Here is a 22592-nt window from a genome sequence, read left to right on the forward strand (position 1 = left end):
CAGACCCATAGATACAGAGAACAAATGGATGGTCACCAGAAGTAAAGGGGGATGGGCAAAATGGGTGAAGGGGAGTGGGAGATACAGGTCTCCAAGTTATGAAAAGAATAAGTCATGAGGATTTAAGGCACAGCACAGGGAATATAGTCAATGGTACTGTAGTGGCATGATATGGTGACAAATGGTAGCTACACTTGTAGTGAGCATAGCACAACTTATACAGACCTATAGAATCACTCGCTATGTTGGTACACCTGAAACTAATGTAACATTGTGTATCAACTATACTTCAACAAAAATAAATAAATACATACATGCATTTGTTTATAAATTTTTCTTTCAAAAGAAGTAAGGATTAATGAAATATTACAGGCTTTAAGCATTACAATGAATTTTTTTAAACAAAATAATGGACACTTCTTAAAGATCTGGCTTATGACATTTCATAAAATTAAATGAACTTAATACATTTTTTAAATATTAAGTGCTTAATTGGTCCCCTTTTTTAAAAAATTAGTTACCAGAGCTTCTCTTATAGAGCTCAATATTCCACATTTCTCCAAAATTCCCTGTATATGTTGCTATTGTTTGGGTTCAAAGATAACAAATAAATGTGATTATGCATGAATTTGCTGGAATAGTCAGTGCTCTATTCTAGACTTCTGTTTTTCTAGCTATGTGCAGGACTAGCTAGTTTGCTAAAGTCTCTGTTAAAAATGTAATATGCCACCACAAGTACAGCATTCTTGGTTAACTGATCTGTACAATTACTTCCAGACCTTGCACAAATATGTCCCTTAGTTCACAGTCAGCCTCAGTATTATTTCTTTTGCCCTTCTTATTTACAGTAGTATGCAACACATATAAAAACAGCCTAAGTGTTACACTGTAGTCTATGATTCACACATCTAACAAGTCACATAGGATTCATTCTTGTCAGTATAAACTACAACTCGTTGACACAGAAAAAATTATTCAAATTGATTTTTTTAAGTAGGCTCCACACCCAACGTGGGACTTGATATTTATCTAGCTGTGTTACAGGGAGGGGGCAAGCCTAGGATCTCCCTCGGCCATCTTAACTATTCCCCAACATGAGGCTTGAATTCAAGACCCCAAAATCAAGAGTCACATGCTCTACTGACTGAGGCATCCAGGTTACCTGAAAGAAACTATTCAAAAAGCAAACTCAGCCCTGTGGACCAAGTCTAATATACTACCTGGAAGAATGATGATTCCATCTTCCATCCTTGGGCTATAAGCCATATTCTAAGTTTTTTCCCTTAATTTAATTTAAAATTTTCAAAAAAGCACTTTGGAAGGTCCACAATATCTAAGAATAATTAAAACTGAAAAGTCACAAAGAGAATTTGGGTCAACTTAAAATAAGGACAAATATTCCAGGATAAATAGTAAGGAAATTGTCTAACTGGAACCATAATTTAAAAAAATAAATTTCAGGGGCACCTGGGTGGCTCGATTAAGCGTCTGAATCTTGATTTCAGCTGAAGTCATGATCTCACAGTTCATGGGTTCAAGCCCTGCATCAGGCTCTGCTCTGACAGTGCAGAACCTGCTTGGGATTCTCTTTCTCCTCTCTTTCTCTCTCTCTCTCTGCCCCCTCCCACACATTTCTCCCCTCCCTCTTTCTCTCTCTCTCAAAATAAACAAATAAACTTTATAAATAAATAAATACATACATATATAAATTATAATTATTATCAATTAATAATGTTCATTATTAGTTATATTAATATTCATAATTATACTTAAGTATGCTTAATATATTAATTATATAATTATAATATTAATTATAATTAATAATGTTTGTTTATAAATTATTTATGAAATAAGTATGATTATTATTAATTAATTACAATTAATATTATTTGTTTATTTATTTATTTATTTATTGGCTTTCTTCAGCTGTTAATTGACAGGTCCACATTTCTCAGTGATTCAATTATTCCATAAATATTAACTTTTAGGGGCTTCGTGAAATGCTACATCTTTTAAAAGACCTGCAGTTTCATTTTGCAGTGATTTACACTGAACTTGCATCAAATTGCCAAATGTCTGCCACACAGAAGATCATCTACAGACTGCCAAGGACAATGACAAGTTAACCTGAGAGAGTGTTTAAGGATTAGTGAGTGTTTTGCATTATACTAATTTTGGTTATACTATACATCCTAACAGCATTGGCCTGGATAATGAGAACTCCAACCCATAAACACATGTGGGTAAAAATAATAATAAAATAAAATAAAGAAGAAGGAGAGAAAAACAAAGTCAGAGGGACGACATAAAAGTGAATACCTAGTTAGGTTCAAATAGCAACTAAAAATTTACTTTTAACTATTTATGATTTTATTCAACTGGGTTATCACTTTGATTATTATAAATCAACATAGTATGCTTATACACTTATTTTTTAATCCAGCTTTCCTGAGATATAATAGAAATATACTTTTTTTTCAAGTTTAAGGTGAACAATGTGATGACATCATACATGTATATACTGCAAAATGACTACCACAATAAGGTTAGTGAACATCTGCATCATCTAACATAATTGTCTTCTTTTTATGCTGAGAACATTTAATATCTACTATCTTAGCAACTTTAAAGTATATAATACAATATTGTTAACTATCATCATAATGCTATACATTAAATCCCCAGAACTTATTAATCTTATAACTGGAAATTTGTACTCACTGATCAGCATCTCTCCATTCCCTCTATCCCCGTCCCAGCTCAGGCCAAACACCATTCTAGTCTGTTTCTGTATCATCTGCTTTGTTAGATTCCACATATAACTGAAATCATATAGTAGTCATCTTTCTTCATTTCACTTATTTCACTTAAAAAAAAATCCTCAATATCTGACCCAGTTATTCCAAATGGCAGAATTTTCTTCTCTTTTATGATTCAATAATATTACATTATACACACACACACACACACACACACACACACACACACACACATTTTCTTTATCCACTTATTCATTGAGAGACACATAGGTTCTTTAAATGTCTTGGCTCTAGTCAATAATGCTGCAATGAACATGGGAGTGCAGATATCTCTTCAAGATAATGATTTCATTTCCTTCAGATATATACTTATAAATACAATTGATGGATCATACGGTAGTTCTGTTTTTAATTTTTCAAGGAACATCCATACTGTTTTCCACAGCAGTTGTACCAATTTACATTTCTACCAACAGTGCACAACTAACTGCTCCCTTTTCTTCACATCATCAACATTCATCTCTTGTTTTTTTTTTTATTTGTTTTTTAATGTTTGCTTATTTCTGAGAGACAGAGAGCATGCAGGGGAGGGGCAGAGAGAGATGGAGACACAGAATCTGAAGCAGGCTCCAGGCTCCAAGCTCTCAGCACAAAGCTCAATGCAGGGCTCAAACTCATGAACTGTAAGATCATAACCTGAACCGAAGTAGAACACTTAACCAACTGAGCCACCCAAGTGCCCCCTTTTGTCGTTTTAATATGGTCATTCTAACAGGTAGGACATGACATCTAACTCTGGTTTTGATTTGCATTCCCTGGATAATTAGGAATGTTGAGCATTATTCTGGGTACCTCTTGGCCACTACATGTCTTCCTTGGAACAGTGTCTATACAAGTCCTCTGACAAATTTTAATCAGATATTTTTTTCATATTTCGTTGTTTGAGGTCCTCACATATATTTTGGATATAAACTCCTTATAAGCTCCTTTTAATGTATGATTTGCAAATAGCAGAAAGAGAAATAAAGAACAGAATATCATAGATAACTGAATCAAAGAGAATGAAATACCTAGGAATAAATCTAACCAAAGAGGTAAAAGACCTGTATTCTGAAAACTATAAAACACTGATGAAAGAAATCAAAGGCAACACAAATAAATGAAAAAATATACCATGCTCATGGATTGAAAAAATTAATACTACTACAATGTCCATACTACCCAAAGCAATCCACAGGTCCAATACAATCCCTATCAAAATACAAATAGTTATTTTTCACATAACTAGAACCAAAAATCCCAAAATGTGTATGGAACCAAAAAAGATCCCAAACAGCCAAAGCAATCTTGAGATCTCAAGAAGAATAAAGCAGGAGGTATCACAATCTTAGATTTCAAGAATACAAATCTACAGTCATCAAAACAGTATGGTACTGGCACAAAAGGAGATACATAGATCAACAGAAAGCAATTGAGAGCCCAGAAATAAACCCAAACATATATGGTCAATTAATTCTTGACAAAGGAGGCAAGAATATACAATAGGGAAAAGACAATCTCTTCCATAAATAGTGCTAGGAAAACTGGAGAGCCACATGTAAAAGAATGAAACTATAGCACTTTCTTATACACAGAAATAAACTCAAAATGGATTAAAACCCTACATGTAAGACCTGAAGCCATAAAATCCCTAAAAGAAAACATAGGCATTAATCTCTAGGATATCAACCTTAGCAATATTTTTCTGGCTCTGCCTTCTCAGGCAAAGGGCATAAAAGCAAAATAAACAATTGGGATTACATCAAACTAAAAAGCTTTGCACAGTGAAGAAAACCATCAGCAAAACACAAAGGCAGCCTACAAAGCAGGAGAAGATATTTGTAAATGACACATCCAATAAGGTGTTAACATCCAACATTTATAAAGAACTCATGACTCCACACCAAAAATAATAACAATAACAATATTAATAATCTGATTTTAAAATGTACAGGGACACCTGGGTGGCTCAGTCGGTTAACCATCCAACTCTTGGTTTCAGCTCAAGTCATGATCTCATGGTTCATGAGTTGGAGCCCCACATCAGACTCTGTGCTGACAGCTGCAGGGCCTGCTTGGGATTCTGTGTCTCCCTCTCTCTGTGTGTGTCTCTCTCTCCCTCTTTCTCAAAATAAATAAATAAACATTTTTTTTTTAACTTTTAAAAAATGTGCAGAGGACCTGTCTTCTCTAAAAAACACACACAGATGGCCAACATCACTAATCACTAGAGAAATGCAAATCACAACCACAATGAGAGCTCACCTCATACTAGTCAGGATGGCTCATATTAAAAAAAAACAAAAAATAACAAGTGTTGACAAAGATGTGGAGAAAAGGAAAGCCTGGCCTAGTTGGAAAGAATGTAAATTAATGCAACCACCCTGAAAAATAGTATGGAGGTTCTGCAAGAAACATACATACCATATTATACAGCAATTCCACTTCTGGGTATTTCCGTGAAGAAAATGAAAATACTAATGTGAAAAGATACATCACCTCTATGTCTACTGCAAAGTTATTTAAAATATCCATGGAAGCAACTAAAATAGCCACTGATAGATAAATGGATAAAGAAGATGTGGTATATATACACAATGGAATATTACTCAGCCATAAAAAAAAAATAAAATAAAATCTTGCCATTCATGACAATATGGATGAACCTAGAGAGTATTATGCTAAATGAAATACCCAGACAGAAAAAGACAAATACCATATAATTATATGTGGACTCTCAAAAACAAAAAAGAAAAAAAGAGAGAGAGAGAAACAGACTCATAAATATAGAGAACAAACTGGCTGCCAAAGGGAAGGGGAAGCTGAAGACAGGCAAAATGGGTAAAGAATTAAGAGTTACAGAATTCCAATTATAAGATAAGTAAGTCACAGAGATGAAAAGAACAGCACGGGGAATATAGTCAATAAAATTGTAATACACTTGCCATGGTAAGCATTTCATCATGTATATAGTAATTGTTGAATTGCTGTGCTGTAATTTGATATTCTATGTCAACTATACTTCAACTAAAATAAAATATGCTGGCCTCACTGATTATGAAAGTGATCTCTTCTTTTCAACTTTCTGATATAGTCTGAGTAGAACTGGTATTACTTCTTCTTTAAATATTTAGTAGACCTCACCAGTAAAACCACTAAGGCTTGGTATTTTCTTTGGAAAAATGTTTTTAACTACAAATCCAATTTCCTTAATAAATACAAGAATGATCATGTTATCTATTTCTTCTTGAGTGAATTCTGGTGGTATCTTTCAAGAAATGAAACCATTTCATCTAAATTGTCAAATATACAGACTTAAACTTGTTCAAAATATCAAATATTAGTATACTCTTAATACCTATATACTGTATACAGATATCACTTCTCTCATTCCTGATATTGGTAATTTGTATCTTCTCTCATCTTTTCCTGATCAGTCTGGCTAGAAAGCCATCAATTTTATTCATTTTTTCAAAGAACTGACTTTGGGTATACTTTTTTTTTCTCTGGTTTTCATAGTTTACTATTTCATTTATTTCCACACTAATATTTATTATTTCCTTACTTCTGCTCTCTTTAGGTTTAACTGCTCTTCTTTATCTAGTTTTTTAAGGTAGAAACTAAGTCACTGATTTAAGACCTTTCTTCTGTTTCATTTTTTTTTCTTTTGAGAGAAAGTATACACACACATATGTGCACATAGGTAGGAGAGGAGCAGAGGGAGATGGGGAGAGAGAATCTTAAGCAGGCTCCATACCCAGCATGGAGCCCCATGCAGGGCTCGATCCCACTACCCTGAGATCATGACCTGAGCCGAAATCAAGAGTCCCATGCCCAACTGACTGAGCCACACAGGCACCCCAAGCCCTTTCTTCTTTTTTTAAACAGGCATTTAGTGCTATAAATTTCCCTCTAAATAGGCAGTAAGTATATACCACAAATTTTGATATGTTGTGTTTGCTTTTTCATTCAGATCAAAATACTTTCTAGTGTCTCTCATGATATCTTCTGAAGTATGTTTCTTTCCAAATATTTAGGGGTTTTCCAGTATCTTTTACTCACTTCAAGTTTAATGACAATTTGGCAAAACAACAAATTGTAGGACTTGAATCCCTTGAGACTTGCCTTATAGTCCAGAATATGGTCAATCTTAATGGCACTTGAAAATAATGTGCATTCTATGAGAGAAGATATTTGCAAATGATGTATCAGATAAAGGGTTAGTACCCACAGTCTATAAAGAACTTATCAAACTCAATACCTGAAAAACATATAATCCAGTGAAGAAATGGGCAAAAGACATGAATACTTTTCCAAATAAGACATCTAGATGGCTAACAGACACATGAAAAAATGCTCAACATCACTCATCATCAGGAAAATACAAATCAAAACCACAATGAGATACCATCTCACACCAGTCAGAATGGCTAAAATGAACGACTCAGTCAACAACAGATGTTTTCAAGGTTGCAGAGAGAGAGGATCTCTTTTGCACTGCTGGTAGGAATGCATACTGGTGCAGCCACTCTGGAAAACAGTATGGAAGTTCCTCAAAAAATTAAAAATAGAACTACCCTATGACCCAGCAATTGCACTACTAGGTATGTATCCAAAGAACACAGGAGTGCTGCTTTGAAGGGGTGCATGCACCCCAATGTTTATAACAGCACTATCGACAGTAGCCAAAGTATGGAAAGAGCCCAAATGTCCATCAACAGATGATAAAGAAGATGTGGTATATACGTGCAATGGAATATTACTTGGCAATCAAAAAGAATGAAATCTTGCCATTTGCAACAACACGGATGGAACTAGAGTGTATTATCTTAAGTGAAATAAGTCAGTCAGCCAAAGACAAATATCATGACTTCAGCCATATGTGGAATTTAAGAAGCCAAACAGATGAATGCAGGGAAAGGAAGCAAAAATAAGTTAAAAACAGAGAAGGAGGCAAACCATAAAAGACTCCTAAATAGAGAACAAACTAAGGGTTGCTGGTGGAGTGTTCGGTCGGGGGGATGAGCTAAAGAAAGAAAGAAAAAGGACAGAAGGAAAGAAAGGAAGGGAGGGAAGGAAGGAAGGAAGGAAGGAAGGAAGGAAGGAAGGAAGGAAGGAAGGAAGGAAGGAAGGAAGGAAGGAAGGAAGGAAGGAAGAATGTTCATTCTGTTGTTGGGTAGAAAATTCTATAAATGTCAACTATACCAAGGTAGTTGATGTTATTTAAGGCTTCTATATCCTTAATGATTTTCTTTTGACACTATCAGTTATTGAGAGAATAATGTTGTAGTCTCTAAGTATAGATGTGAATGTGCTTATTTGTCATTGCAGTTCCATCAGTTTTTGCTTTACTTATTTCGAAGCTCTCTTATTAGCACTCTTATTTAGGACTATTATATACTTTTAATTCAATTACCCCTTTACTGTTATTAAATAATCTTCTGTTTCTCTGGTCATATGCTTTGCTCAGAAATCTACTATGTCTAATGTTAATATATCCACTCCAGCTTATGTCTGCTTAAAGTGAGCATGATATATCTTTTCTCACCTTCTACTTTATTTTTTTAACCTGTTTTAGTTTACTTTAAATATGTCTATCCCTTTATTTTTAAAATGGCTTCTTTTGAAACCCATTTTAGTTTACTTTTAATATATGTGTCCTTTTACTTTTACAATAATTTAGCTGGGTTGACTTAAGATTTATAATATGCACCTTAAAAGTATGACAGTCTACCCTCAAGTGATATTATACAATGTCCCATATAGCATGAAAATCTTGCATCACACTCCCATTCTTCCCTCTTGAACTTTTTACTATCGTTGCTATGCCTTACTTTACATTGCTATAATCCTCATAAACTACATTGCTATTATTTTTACAATTATACTTTTTAAAGGGATATATATGTGTGTGTGTGATACACACAAAGTATCGTTCATATTTACCCACGTAGCTAACCATTTCCAGTGATCCTAATTTCTTTGCATAGACTCAGATTTCCAACTGCTATCATTTTCCTGACTACTTCCTGATAAGCTTCAACATTTCCTAACTACAGGTCTGCTGGTAATGAATTCTTTTTTATTTTTTATTTTTATTTTATCTTTATCTTTTAAAAATATGTTTCTAGGTATACAACTCTAGGTTGACAGTTCCTTTTCTTCAGTTCTTTAAAGATACTGCTTAACTGTCTTCTGGTCTGTATTATTCCCAATGAGAGATTTGCTGCCATGATCTTCATTCCTCTGTATAAAAGGTTCTCTCTTCTCTGGATGCTTTCAAGATTTTTTTCTTTATCACTGGGTTAATCGACTACGATATGATTCATCTCCTTCATGTTCCCAGAGTGCTTGAGGTCCATTAAGCTTCTTGGATATGACAGTTAAGTTTTCATCACGTTTCTCCAAATGCCTTTACTGACCCTCCCTCCCCCTCTCTTTCAGAGACTCCAAATGTATGCATATTGGGCAAATTCAAGTTGTCCTATTAGATCACTAATATTCTGTTCATGTTTTTTATTTTCTCCTGGTGTTTAATTTTGGATAGTTTCCATTGCTACACCTTCAGGTTCGCTAATATTTTCTGCAAAGTCCAATATGCCATTAAACCTACTCTGTGTATTTTTCATCTCAGATCTTATAGCTTTCATCTCTAGAAGTTTAATTTGGGTCTTTTTTTTTTTTATATCTTCCATATCTCTGCTTAACATGTTCAGTATTTCCCCTAACTTCTTGAGTACATGGAATACAATAATAAGTACTGCTTTGAGATCCTTGTCTACTAATTCTATCACAGGTATCACTTCTGAGTTCGTTTCAAATGATTGATTTTTATCATCATTATTGGTCCTAATTCTTTTCATGACTGACAATTTTTCATTGTATGCCAGACATTGTGATTTTTACCTTGTTGAATGGTGTATATTTTTGTTTTCCCACAATTTTCTTTAGATTTATTTGGGGATGCACTTATTTGGAAATAGATCCTTTCATGTCTTGCTGGTTGTTGTTGTTGTTGTTGTTGTTGTTGTTGTTGTTGTTGTTTTAGTTGGGGCCAGAGCAGTTTTTAGTCTAGGACTAATTTTGCCACACTCTGAGGTAAAAAAATTGTAATGCTTCTAAAGACTTCTAATGCTTCTGACTCTTCCCAATACCTTGCAAATTATGAAATTTTCTACTCTCAATGGTGGGAACATTAACTATTCCTAGCCCTGCATGATCTCAGAGGATTTTTTTTTTTTTTTTTTTTTGCCTCTAATGGGTTTCGCTGGTTCCTTTCCCAATCTCAGTAGATTCCTCACATGCATGCACAAATCAGAACTCACCTAACTATTCATTGGGATCCTCTGCACATTTCTGGAGCTACCTCTCTCCTCTCCTACATGCAAACTCTAGCCAGCTTGTTTCCTTGGACTCCGAGCTATGTCTTGTCAACTCCCGAGATAGAAATAGGCTCTGCCTCAGTTTTACATCCCTTCTCCATGACCTAGAAATGCTCTCCAGGTAGTAAGTCAAAGCAACCACAGGACTCACCTCACTAGTTTCCAATCTTTCAGGGATCACTGTTCTTCACTGCTTCATATACAATGTTTTGAAAACTGTTGTTTCTTTTGTCTGTTTTTTGTTGTTTCAGTCAGAAGGGTAAATCTGTTCCCTGTTACTCCAATTGAGCCTGCATCAGAAGTCATCTTTTATTTTAAACATAGTAAACACACTAGTTTTAAAACATTTTCAGATAGGGGCGCCTGGGTGGCTCAGTCGGTTAAGCATCCGACTTCAGCTCAGGTCACGATCTCGCGGTCCGTGAGTTCGAGCCCCGCGTCAGGCTCTGGGCTGATGGCTCAGAGCCTGGAGCCTGCTTCTGATTCTGTGTCTTCCTCTCTCTCTGCCCCTCCCCCGTTCATGCTCTGTCTCTCTCTGTCCCAAAAATAAATAAACATTAAAAAAAACAAAAAAACAAAAAAACATTTTCAGATAATCCCAACACACGTAGTCTCTGCAGGTCTGTTTTGTTGTTAATTGTTTCTGCCAGATCTTGATCTTGGTAACTTGTTTTTCATAAGTGTTTATTTCTGACTACCAAATATAAATATAAATATATATATATATATATATATATATATATATACACACATACACACACACACATACACACACACACACACACATATGGGGCACCTGGGTAGCTCAGTCAGTTGAGCATCTGACTTCGGCTCATGATCTCACAGCTCATGAGTTCAAGCCCCACATCAGGCTCTGTGCTGACAGCTCAGAGCCTGGAGCCTGCTTCGGATTCTGTATCTCCCTCTCTCTCTGCCCCTAACCCACTCACATTCTGTCTCTGTCTCTCTCAAAAATAAATAAACACTTTAAAAAATGTTGAACATATATATGAACAATATATATATATATATGTACATATATATGTATATATGTATATATACATATGTATATATATGTGTATATATGTATATATACATATGTATATATATGTGTATATATATATGTACATATATATAAAGAAGGACTTCTACTTCTGGGAATATCAGTTATATACATTTTCCTTATTCCTCCCACTAATTACAACTAAAAACACTGGACACTGGATATAAAGCAAACATTAAAGACTGAAAATTGAAAAGAAGAGAGCAGACCATCTAGAGATCTTACAATCCAAAGAATGACATGGTGGTGAGTACCTACATTTTCTTTTTGCCTTATCTATCCCACTGTTAGAGCTGAAGAAGCCTGGTAAGCTGTAAATGCTAATAAGCACAAACAAAAACCTGCTCTGTCTTGCTAAAGGACCAAGAAAAGGGCAGTCTATGAAAACACAAACTTTTAGACAATAACCACTCTACTCAAGTCAAACACCACACACACACACACACACACACACACACACACATACACACAAACCTGTGGCCCAATATCCACCATCAATGACCAAATGACCACCCTCACAAAGCTATAACAAGGCCTCCAATGAAGAAGAGTCAGAGAATATCAAGTACAGAGCTGAGACTTTCAGCCCCACCAGCTGATAACTAGGCCTCTGCTCCCCTACCCCCAACTAGGGGTGTCAGCAGAGACCATGCCCACCCAGAAGTAAAGAAGTGCTACACCCCCCTTCAGGTGTCAATGAAAGCCAAATGCTTATTACATAGGTTGTTATTGTATTTTACATTTTCCTTTCTTATATATTACTTTCCTTTGTCTCTTTTATTTATATTTCTTTGTAAAACTGTTTCTTCATATCTGCTTCTTTTAGATTTATTTACTTATTTTTATTGATTTTCTTTCACATTTGTCTCTTGCAATTTCCCAATATGTATTTTACATTATCTTTACCAAGCAAATAGAAAACAAAGGTATGTGATAAAGACTGGTTATGAATACAAGCTATACCCAAAGAGAAATTACACTCTTTTTCCCTGTAGTCTAACTGACCTTGCACTACTACTCCAAACCATTTATAGCAGAGTACCTAATAGTTTCAAAGTTCAACCTCCAAGCCTGAAATCTCTAAGATGAGTAATCAATTATTCAAATAGAAACACAAGACAAAGAAGCACAAATTTCTCTCCTAAAATAACAATAATTCTACCTCCAAATGAACTCCAGAATAATGGTCTTACTCACATTCCAAACCATCCCGACCTTTACCAGAAAGCACATGATCTAAAAATTCACCTCCTTAAATTTTATTCACACACACCCAGAAAAATTCACAAAACAGTCATGTACAAAGATGTTCATTACCATATGGTGATGCTGAATTGGAAGCAATTTGTATATCCATTGCTGGAAGAATGAACAAATAAAATGTAGTGGATGAAATAGTCTAAAATTAGACAGTGGTGACAGATGCACAATTTTGTGAATATACTAAAAACCAATGGATTGTAAACTTTAAAGGGGTAAATTTTATGATATATGATTTCTACCTTAAAATAACTATTATAGAGCATACATGAGGATGAATATTCTGGCACTTTATACAGCAGTTAGAAGCAATGCACTGGAAGTACATAACACACACAGGCCTTGAACATATGTTGTGAAGTTCAAAGTAAATACTTACAACAATAAGGAAATATCTCAAAAACACAGTTTTAAATTATCCAGTAAAAGAAAATAAGAGTCTCTAACAATTCCCCTTTTTTAATTTTTTTAAGTTGATTTATTTTTGAGAGAGAGAGTGAGCAGAGGAGGGGCAGAGAAAGAAGGGGGCAGAGGATCCAAAGTGGGCTCTGTGCTGACAACAGATAGCCCGATGTGGGGCTCAAACTCATGAACCATGAGATCATGACCTGAGCCGAAGATGCTTAACCAACTGAGCCACCCAAGCATCCCAATAATTTCCCTTTTCATGCTCACAGTCTCTAGGAAAATTCCTCTCTATTCTGCCTTTCTGACCAAGAAAGCCATGGCAAACGTAAGGAACCTATTATCCTCAAATAACAAAGTATCTCACCTTCTACTAATGAAGGTAAGAGCTCAACATTGTCTATTGTTATACTGGGTACCAGCAATACATTCCTCAATTTGACTGAGTCAGAGTTAAGAACCTAAAAAGCAGTATCACCACTAATTCTGGTACTTCTAAGAAGGCTTCCAAAAACATATCTACAAGTTCAGGAACTTAACCGAGGACAGATCCACTTACTCGTGGGAAAACAAGGTCATTTGGTTGGCTTAAAGGACTTAAGACTTAGGGGTATTGAAAGGAGTGAAATAAGAATAGAGATCATTCTCTCTCATTTTTGCCATTTTAAGGAGTATCTGCTCCCAGTTGACTTTCATTCAATAATTATTTATTGAGCATATACTATATGCTAGGCAGTATTTTTAGGTACTAGAGATATGTCAGGGAGCAAGCAAGAGTCCCTTGCCCTTAAGCAGCTTACACACAGTGAGGGAAATAAGACAACAAACAAATAAAAAATTCAGTACTTATAAATGCCATGAAAAAAGGTAGGATTACCAGTTAGAGAGTAGAGAGGTGAGGGGAAGTTGTTTAACTATGATAGTAAGAAAGAGCTCTCTCAGAAGGTGACAATGGGCCAACTACACAAGGAGGAAATGCTAGCCAAGAAATCTAGGGAAACAGATTTCCAAGCACAAAGAAAAGCAAATGCTAAGGCTGTAAAAGTGTTCAAGAGACAGAAAGTGTTAAAGTGTTCAACAGACAGAAAGAAAGCAAGTGCAAAGAATGAGAAGAAAAAGTAGATGAAGTCAGAGCCTTGTAAGCCACAGTAAGGCATTTAGATTTCATTTGGTGTACAGTGGAAGGGAAGGTTTTTCTGAGTTTTAAGCATAAGACTGACATGCTGTAATTTGTATTTCCAATGACTCTGACTGCTTATGTGGAAGACAGACTACATTCAGGAAGACAAGGGTGGGAAGATGTAAATCAGTTATTAGGCTATTAATGTAGCTCAGGCAAGAGATTTAGAGCTCAAACTATGGTGAGAACCACAGAGGTGGCAAGTCACTATAACCCCCAGAATATATTTTAGAAGTAGAATAAGATTTCCTAATGGACTGAACTAAGAGTATAAAGAGAAGAAAAGAGTTAAGACTCCTAAGTTTCTGGCCTGAGCAGCTAGATGGACAGTAGATGTCATATGCTGCAGAGGGAAGGCCTGGGGGAGTAACTGGAAAAAGCGTGTTTAGAATTGTTTTTGTGAATTTAATACTTTCAGTTTATTTCTTTCAAGTTCATCTGTCAAATTTCTCCAAATAATTTATAATCCATTTTGTATTTCTTTCGTATCCTCATGTGCCTAGCACAGTACTGACATATAATAAATACCTGCTGAATCTAATTTCACTGAAGTGGCCCTACAAGAAAACATATGAATCAACATTTTCAAACCTTATGTTTGAAAAATCAAAGACAGATGTTTTATTCAAAGACACTGTGTGTGTTTAAAATTAAAAAGCAAATGCTAGAAGCAGGCCTACTAGATACATTTTCCAGTTTTAAAATGCACCCCTTGTTGAATGCGTAGTGGCATAAATGAAACTGCAGAGAGAAGTTTTATAAAGGGTCTATACAGAGAGGTTTTTTTCAAGTTTTTTTCTTAACATTTATTCATTTTTTTGAGAGTGAGAGAGACAGAGCATGAGCAGGGGAGGGGCAGAGAGAGAGGGAGACACAGAATCCAAAGCAGGCTCCAGGCTCCAAGCTGTCAGCACAGAGCCCGACATGGGGCTTGAACTCACGAACTGTAAGATCATGACATGAGCCGAAGTCAGATACTTAACCGACTGAGCCACCCTGGCACCCTAGAGAGATTTTTAAATGTCCTAAATTATAATTAAACTAAAAAATAAATGAACTTCACCTAACACCGCATTTTAAATAACTGTTAGCAGTATACGATGAATTTTGAAAGCCTGGAATCCTGTCATTGTCACAACCAACACAATAAAGGGAAATCATATCAATGCAAACTTTTATGTGTACTCTTAAATTATACTGTGGCAAAGTTGAATCCTGGCAGCTGGTGTTTGTGTGGGTAACTGGTTCTAACATATTAGTCCCAACAAAACATTTCCATAATTTTATAGCCATATCTTGGGCAGAAGCAAGAGAAAACATTTAATTCTTTATTTCATACTTGTCTATACCTTTCGTACATTTTTTCCTTTAACAACTAATCCTCCATGAATTCTAAAAATCTAAAAAACTATACTATTTTAAAAATTGTACCCCTTTCCTTCCAAAATAAGCTAACAAACACATAAACAAAACACACTTTCAGATGGATATGAATTCAACTGCCTTAAGTTTGTAATTATTGAAACTGCTAATCATTAAGGCTATAAACCACTGATCTAATAACAGAGACTTACCAGGGCTTACTTACAGATATCATGGGTAATAAAAGTAACTATAGGAGACCAGAAAAAATCTTTTCATAATAACAGAAGCAGTAATAGAGATGTCCTTTATTTAGAGTATATAGCTCTTCACCTGTTTCCTACAACACTAACAAAAACACAGTTAGCAAACTGTATCCTCACAATTGCATGGTACAAACACTATACTGTTTTCTGTTCTGAGACAACTGTCAATACTAAAAAACAGAGATGAGGTTTATTTCCATTGGTTTATGTATTTCTTTCCTCTTATATATTTCTTTCTTCTTAAGTAGAAGATCCCCCAGAAACAGAACTATATGGGGCAGAGAGAGAGAAAGAGAGAGAGAATCCCCAGCAGGCCCCGCATTGTCAGCACAGAACTTGCCATGGGGCTCAATCTCATGAACCATGAGATCATGACGTGAGCCAAAATCAAGAGTTAGACACGACTGAGGCACCCAGGTGACCCAACCTTGTTTAATGACTACAGTTTCACTCACAGTGTCTAACATGGTAGATACTGAATGTTTCTTATCTTTTTCTTTTTTTGTAAACCTTGACCCCAACTTAGCAATCCTTGGAAAGGGAAGGATTTTGTCTTATGGTTACCAATGACATGTTTCTAAGATGAAGCTGCCTCCAAGTCCCCTCCTTTCCTCAAGGTTCAAGTTCCATGTAATTCATAAAACTTTGTGATTGCCCTAGCCCAAAGCTAACTTCCTTTTCTAAAGTTCTAAGGACTTTATTATCTTATCACATATTTGACATGAATGCACTATCTTGGCTTATCAATCACCTAGGTATTGATCCAGGTATACCTTGTACCCTCAACTAAATCAATTTCAAGGACAGAATGATAGGTTATATTTGTGTCCCAATACCTAGCAAAGTACTGTGCATGCAATAAATATTTACTAATAAAAACAAAGACAAGACAATAAATAAAGACAATATGAAGACAAATCTACATATTCTTCTATCTTGTACTCATTCAAAGGCATGTCAATGCCTTTGAAATTTTCTGATCAAAGTAACCAAGGAATGGGTAACTATCACAACCAAAACTAACAAGATGATATTATTATTAGCCAAATAGTTATTATTTCATTGTCTCCCAACATTTTGAGGGGTCTATGTATATGTGTTTATGTATAAAACCAACCCACTGTAATGAAGATATAACAAGAAGTGAAAAGGTAGGAGTACACCCTCCAAAAAAAGATTACTTAATATCGTGAGCAATAAAAACTAGATAGCACAGAAACAAAAGATGTCACAAAACATATGTCCCTGATTGTTTAAAAAGGATATATAATATGTACCCACTCAGGAGTGCAGCTGACATTTGAGATGGGATGTTCTTCATAATGCAGAACTGCCCTTTACTTCAGGGTGTTTAGCATCCCTGGCTTCATCATTAAATGCTTGCAACATCCCCCAGTCACTGCAACAACCATAACGCCATCCACATTTCCAAATGTATTGGAAATCTATGCATCTATATTTGTGTACTTATGTATGTACATTGGAGGAGAAGGAAAGGAATAAAAAATAAATACTAAAATTACTACATGGTAAAATTACAGATGATTTTTTACTTTCTTTTTTATGCTTTTTGATACTTTCCAAATCAGAAATACATACTAAATACAGTAAATAATTTTAAAATAAAACCTCCTAACATTTAGAAATATTGCTCTTGATATTATATGCCAACAATTTCAACTTAGTCTAGGAAGCAACAATCAAATTATAGAACAAAGTTACTTCTTAAGGATAAATTCAGTCTCTGAAAATATTTAAATCTTTACCTATTCTGCACCAGCCACTCTTATTACAGAAATAGTTGTATAGTAACTGTATAAACAAAAGGCTCTATTTAGATAAAGAGAAGAATTAAACTTATTAGATTATCATTAGTACTAAGAATATATTATATACAAATTTACTTTCCTTTAAACATAGTCAAAATTGAGGCATTAAAAAAAAATTGAGGTATAAAAAAAGGCTTTGGTCTCATTAAAATTTTGTGGTTAATGATAAAAAAAATGTCCTTAATAAAGGATCAAAATTAACTTTTGATCCTTGTCGAAAGGAAAATTTCTTTAAATATCAATATAAATATCATAATTTTGATACTACTTTGGTTTTGGAAGATATTACTACTGGGGAAACTGAGTAGAATGAATATGAGATCTCTCCACCATTTCTTACAGCTGCATATGAATCTCTGTATGATTCATTCAAATAAAAGGCTTATTCCCCAAAACTACAGTATTTAAAGACCAATCTCTAGCACTGATTATATCAACCAAAATCAAAGATCATCTCTCCAGAAATTAACAATCTAAATGAGGCAAAACACACACACACACACACACACACACACACACCACACCACACCAAAAAAAGTTTGTAAAATTTTACTTAGAATTTAAAGACAAGTATATAAATACAGATAGTATTTGGAGTGCCTGGATGGCTCAGTCGCTTAAGTGTCCGACTTCGGCTCAGATCATGATCTCACCATCAGTGAGGTTGAGCCCCACATCGGGCTCTGTGCTGACAGCTCGGAGCCTGGAGCCTGCTTCAGATTCTGTGTCTCCCTCTCTCTCTGCCCCTCCCCTGCTTGCGTTCTGTCTGTCTCTATCTCTCTCTCTCAAAAATAAACATTACAAAAAATTAAATACAGATAGCATTTGGGTATTGAAGTATACACACCATGTGGCAGTATAGAAAAGTATGTGCACATTTAAAGAAAAAAAACGCATTAAAATTCAAACCCACCCTAGTATGCAGGGGAAGTATTTTTAAGTTTTTTAAAAAATAAGAAAGAAGAGCACCACCCAGAATAATTTGGTGCTACTATTATGGTTCTCATAGCATACTATAATTTATATTCTAGTCCTTTTCAAACATTGTTATTTTTACTGTGACTCCTTTACTAGACAGCAAACTCCATTAAGTGTAAAGACTATCTCCATCCTGTCTACCAGCATATAGCACAGTAAGTGACATATGCTAAGTACAGAGCAAAAATTAAATATTACTAATTTATAATAAAAAATTTACAGCTGAAAAGAATTGATAAATATAACTCTGAATTATATTCCCTCATTAGAGAATTCAACAACCTATCTTCAGATAAATAAATAATTTTTTAGTTGTAGTTTTCAATGTTGACTACCAATTCTATTAAACAACTTTAGAAGATTTCAATATAAATACATTCTAAATCATGAACTTGGCAATGAAAATTATATAATCTTGACTGTACATTTACCATAAAGAATAACAGACTAAACAACATTAATTTCATTCCTGTAGACTTACAGATTAAGAAGCCTAGCTAATTATGTTATTAAATATACTCAGACTTTAGAGATAGAACCAATGCTGTCCTGACGTCCAAGAATAATGACATCACTAAAGCTCATCTTTAAATCATTTTTCTATAAGAAATGGCAACAGAAGCAGAGTATGAAATTAAATCAAAGATACAGAGAAAGAGATACACAGAAATATATATCCTATCAAAGATGAAGATCTAAGCTTAAAGAAAAAAAAACAGCCATGAAGGACACAGGGCAGTGAATCACTCTCCTCCTGAAATAAATGAAATTAAGTCATGTATGACAGGAATAAACTGGGTAGCATCAAGGCTTTTTTAAACATTTAAGACTATGCTTTAAAACGGAGACAGAAAATATTCTGAAATTTAAGTAGCTTTCCTTCCCATTTTTTAAATGTAACTTGATTTTAAAAAGAGAAATAAAAAAGCACAATGAAACTTTAAAAGCAACAACAACAAAAAGAAAGGAATTACTTACCAAATTGGCCATATAAATAGTGAGCAGCCCTCTCCTGCAAATAATTTTAAAAAGATATAAAGTGAGATGAAGTATCAAATTAACTTAACAATCACGTTATCATTTTTTTAGAAATCAAAACGATGATCAGGAGTTGAGAAAAAAGTAGATTATACTGAACTAAGTTTTCTGTAACCTAACAATTGGATCTAAATAGATTCTACAAGTCATTCTGTTCAGTGGTCATTAAACATTCTATTTAGTGGTCATTAATTAAAATTATTTAAAATTACTATTGCCTTGTAATTAACAAGATTTACCATAGGGATCATTTCACAATATATACCAATATTGAATGATTACATGGTACATTTGAAAATAATATAATGTTGTGTCAATTATATCTCTAACTTAAAAAAATTACTATTTCCTTATATTAATAGAAAGTATAATTTGCTATTAGCCTATGTTTACTCTAGAGTTCCAAATTTAATAAAGAACCTTAAAGAATTCATCTCGCCAAGATGTCAAGGCCAAAACAATGCACATCGATTGCACAAAAATCAGGTCTTCTATCTGTTTCATACACAATGCAATTGTTCATTAGATGTTCTTACAACTCATACTAAATCACTTTGGTTTTAACTTCATTGTTAAGTGAGAAGTTAGGCACTAAGTGAACTTTCTAATGCCAAAGGACAAACAAAAAATTTCTATAAACTTTAACTTTCCAGAAATATTGCACATTTATCAAACTTGTTTAATGAGAATTAAGGTAGAAACTCAAAGATAGGGATAACGTTCCACCCTTAATCACTTCATTTAACTTATATTGCATGTAAGACCATGAATGAAGTAGATCTTATTCTTTAGGAAAGAAGTCTTTAAACTAGCCCTGCAAGAGATCCTATGGGGGACTCTGTGAGTGGAAAGCAGCAAAGACTACAAAGGATCAGAGACAACACCACAACTACTAAACCTACAGATAACACAAGGACACAAAATCCCTATCTTTCAATAATCACTCTGAATGTAAATGGACTAAATGCCCCAATCAAAAGACACAGGGTATCAGAAGGGATTAAAAAAAAAATCTACCTATATGCTGCCAATAAGAGACTCATTTTAGACCTGAGGACACCAGCAGATTGAAAGTGAGGGAATGGAGAACCATCTATTATGCTACTGGATGTCAAAAGAAAGCTGGAGTAGCCATACTTATATCAGACAAACTAGATTTTAAAACAGAGACTAACAAGAGATGAAGAAGGGCATTATAAAATAATGAAGGGGTCTATCAATCAAGAAGAGCTAACAATTGTAAATGTTTATGCCCCAATATGAGAGCTCCCAAACATATAAATCAATTAATACAGATATATTCAGAACTTTTCATCCAAAAGCGGTAGAATACACACTCTTCAAGTACACATGGAACATTCTCCAAAACAGATCACACACTGGGTCACAAAACAGCCCTTAACAAATATTTGAGATCATACCATTCACATTTTCAGGTCACAACATAATGAAACTTGAAATCAACCACAAGAAAAAATCTGGAAAATCCTCAAATAACATGGAGGTTAAAAAACACCCTACTAGGGACGCCCCAGGTGGTTCAGTTGGTTAAGCATCTGACTTTGGCTCAGGTCACAATCTCATGGTTCATGGGTTCAAGCTCCACACCAGGCTCCTCACTGGCAATGCAGAGCCTGCTTGGGATTCTCTCTCTCTCTTCCTCTCTCTCTCTGCCCCTCCCCAACTCTCTATCTCTCAAAATAAATAAACTTAAAAAAAAAAATCCTACTGGGGCACCTGAGTGGCTCAGTCGGTTAAGCAGCCGACTTCAGTTCAGGTCATGATCTCAGAGTTCGTGGGTCCAAGGCCCGCATCAGGCTTTGTGCTGACAGCTCAGAGCCTGGAGCCTGCTTCAGATTCTGTCTCCCCCTCTCTCTCTACCCCTCTCCTACTCATGCTCTGTCTCTCTCTCTCAAAAATAACTAAACATTAAAAAAAATATTTTTTTTATATCCTACTAAATAATGAATGGGTCAACCAGGAAATTAAAGGAGAAATTAAAAAATATATGGAAGCATAATGAGAATGAAAACACAATAGTCCAAGATGCAGCAAAGGCAGTCCTAAGAGGAAAAGACATAGCAATCCAGCCCTATCTCAAGAAGCAAGAAAGGTCTCAAATACAGAACCTAACCTCACACCTAAAGGAACTAGAAAAACAGAAGCAAAGAAAGCCCAAAGCCAGCAGAAGAAGAAATAATAAAGATTAGGACAGAAATAAACAACATACAAAAAAATAAAAAAAGGTAGAACAGATCAATCAATCTAAGAGCTGGTTTTTTGAAAGAATGAACAAAATTGATAAATCCCTAGCCAGACTTCTCAAAAAGAGCAAGGACCCAAATAGATAAAATCACGAATGAAAGACGAGAGACCACAACCAACACCACAGAAATAGAAACAATTATTAGAGAATACTATAAAAAAGTATATGCCAACAAACTGGACAATCTGGAAGAAATCCACATGCTACAAAAACTCAAAAGGGAAAAAATAGAAAATTTGAACAGAATAGAATCAGTTATCAAAAATCTCCCAAAAAATAAGAATCCTGGGCCAGATGGCATCCCAGGGGAGGTCTACCAGACATTTAAAGCAGAATTAATACCTATTCTTCTCAAGCTGTTCCAAAAAACAGAAACGGAAGGAACGCTTCCAGACTCATTCTATGAAGCCAGCATCACCTTGATTCCCAAACCAGACAGAGACACCACTAAAAAGGAGAACTACAAGCCAATATTCCTGATGAGCATAGACGCAACAATTCTCAACAAGATACTAGCAAATAGAATTCAACAGAATTATTCACCATGATCAAGTGGGATTCATTCCTGAGCTGTAGGGCTGGTTCAATATTCACAAATCAATCAACATGATACATCACATTAATAGAAGAAAAGATAAGAACCATATGATCCTGTCAATAGATGTAGAAAAAGCATTTGACAAAATACAGCATCTTTTAAGTTTTTTTTTTAACATTTCTATTTTTGAGAGACAGAGAGAGACAGAGCACGAGCAGGGGAGGGGC

General features: G+C 34.9%; 1 protein-coding gene across 2 annotated transcripts in view; it reads right to left on the reverse strand.

The window, feature by feature from the left end:
• Positions 1–22592, reverse strand: part of TMEM135 (transmembrane protein 135) — a 265370-nt gene that overhangs the window by 196802 nt on the left and 45976 nt on the right. For both annotated transcript variants that reach the window (XM_058687538.1, XM_058687537.1), the window contains exon 4: positions 19502–19535. In XM_058687538.1, the coding sequence (XP_058543521.1) occupies positions 19502–19535 (34 nt within the window). The remainder of the gene's footprint in view (positions 1–19501; positions 19536–22592) is intronic.

This window comes from Neofelis nebulosa, chromosome 10 (assembly GCF_028018385.1).
Source record: "Neofelis nebulosa isolate mNeoNeb1 chromosome 10, mNeoNeb1.pri, whole genome shotgun sequence".
NCBI lineage: Eukaryota > Metazoa > Chordata > Mammalia > Carnivora > Felidae > Neofelis > Neofelis nebulosa.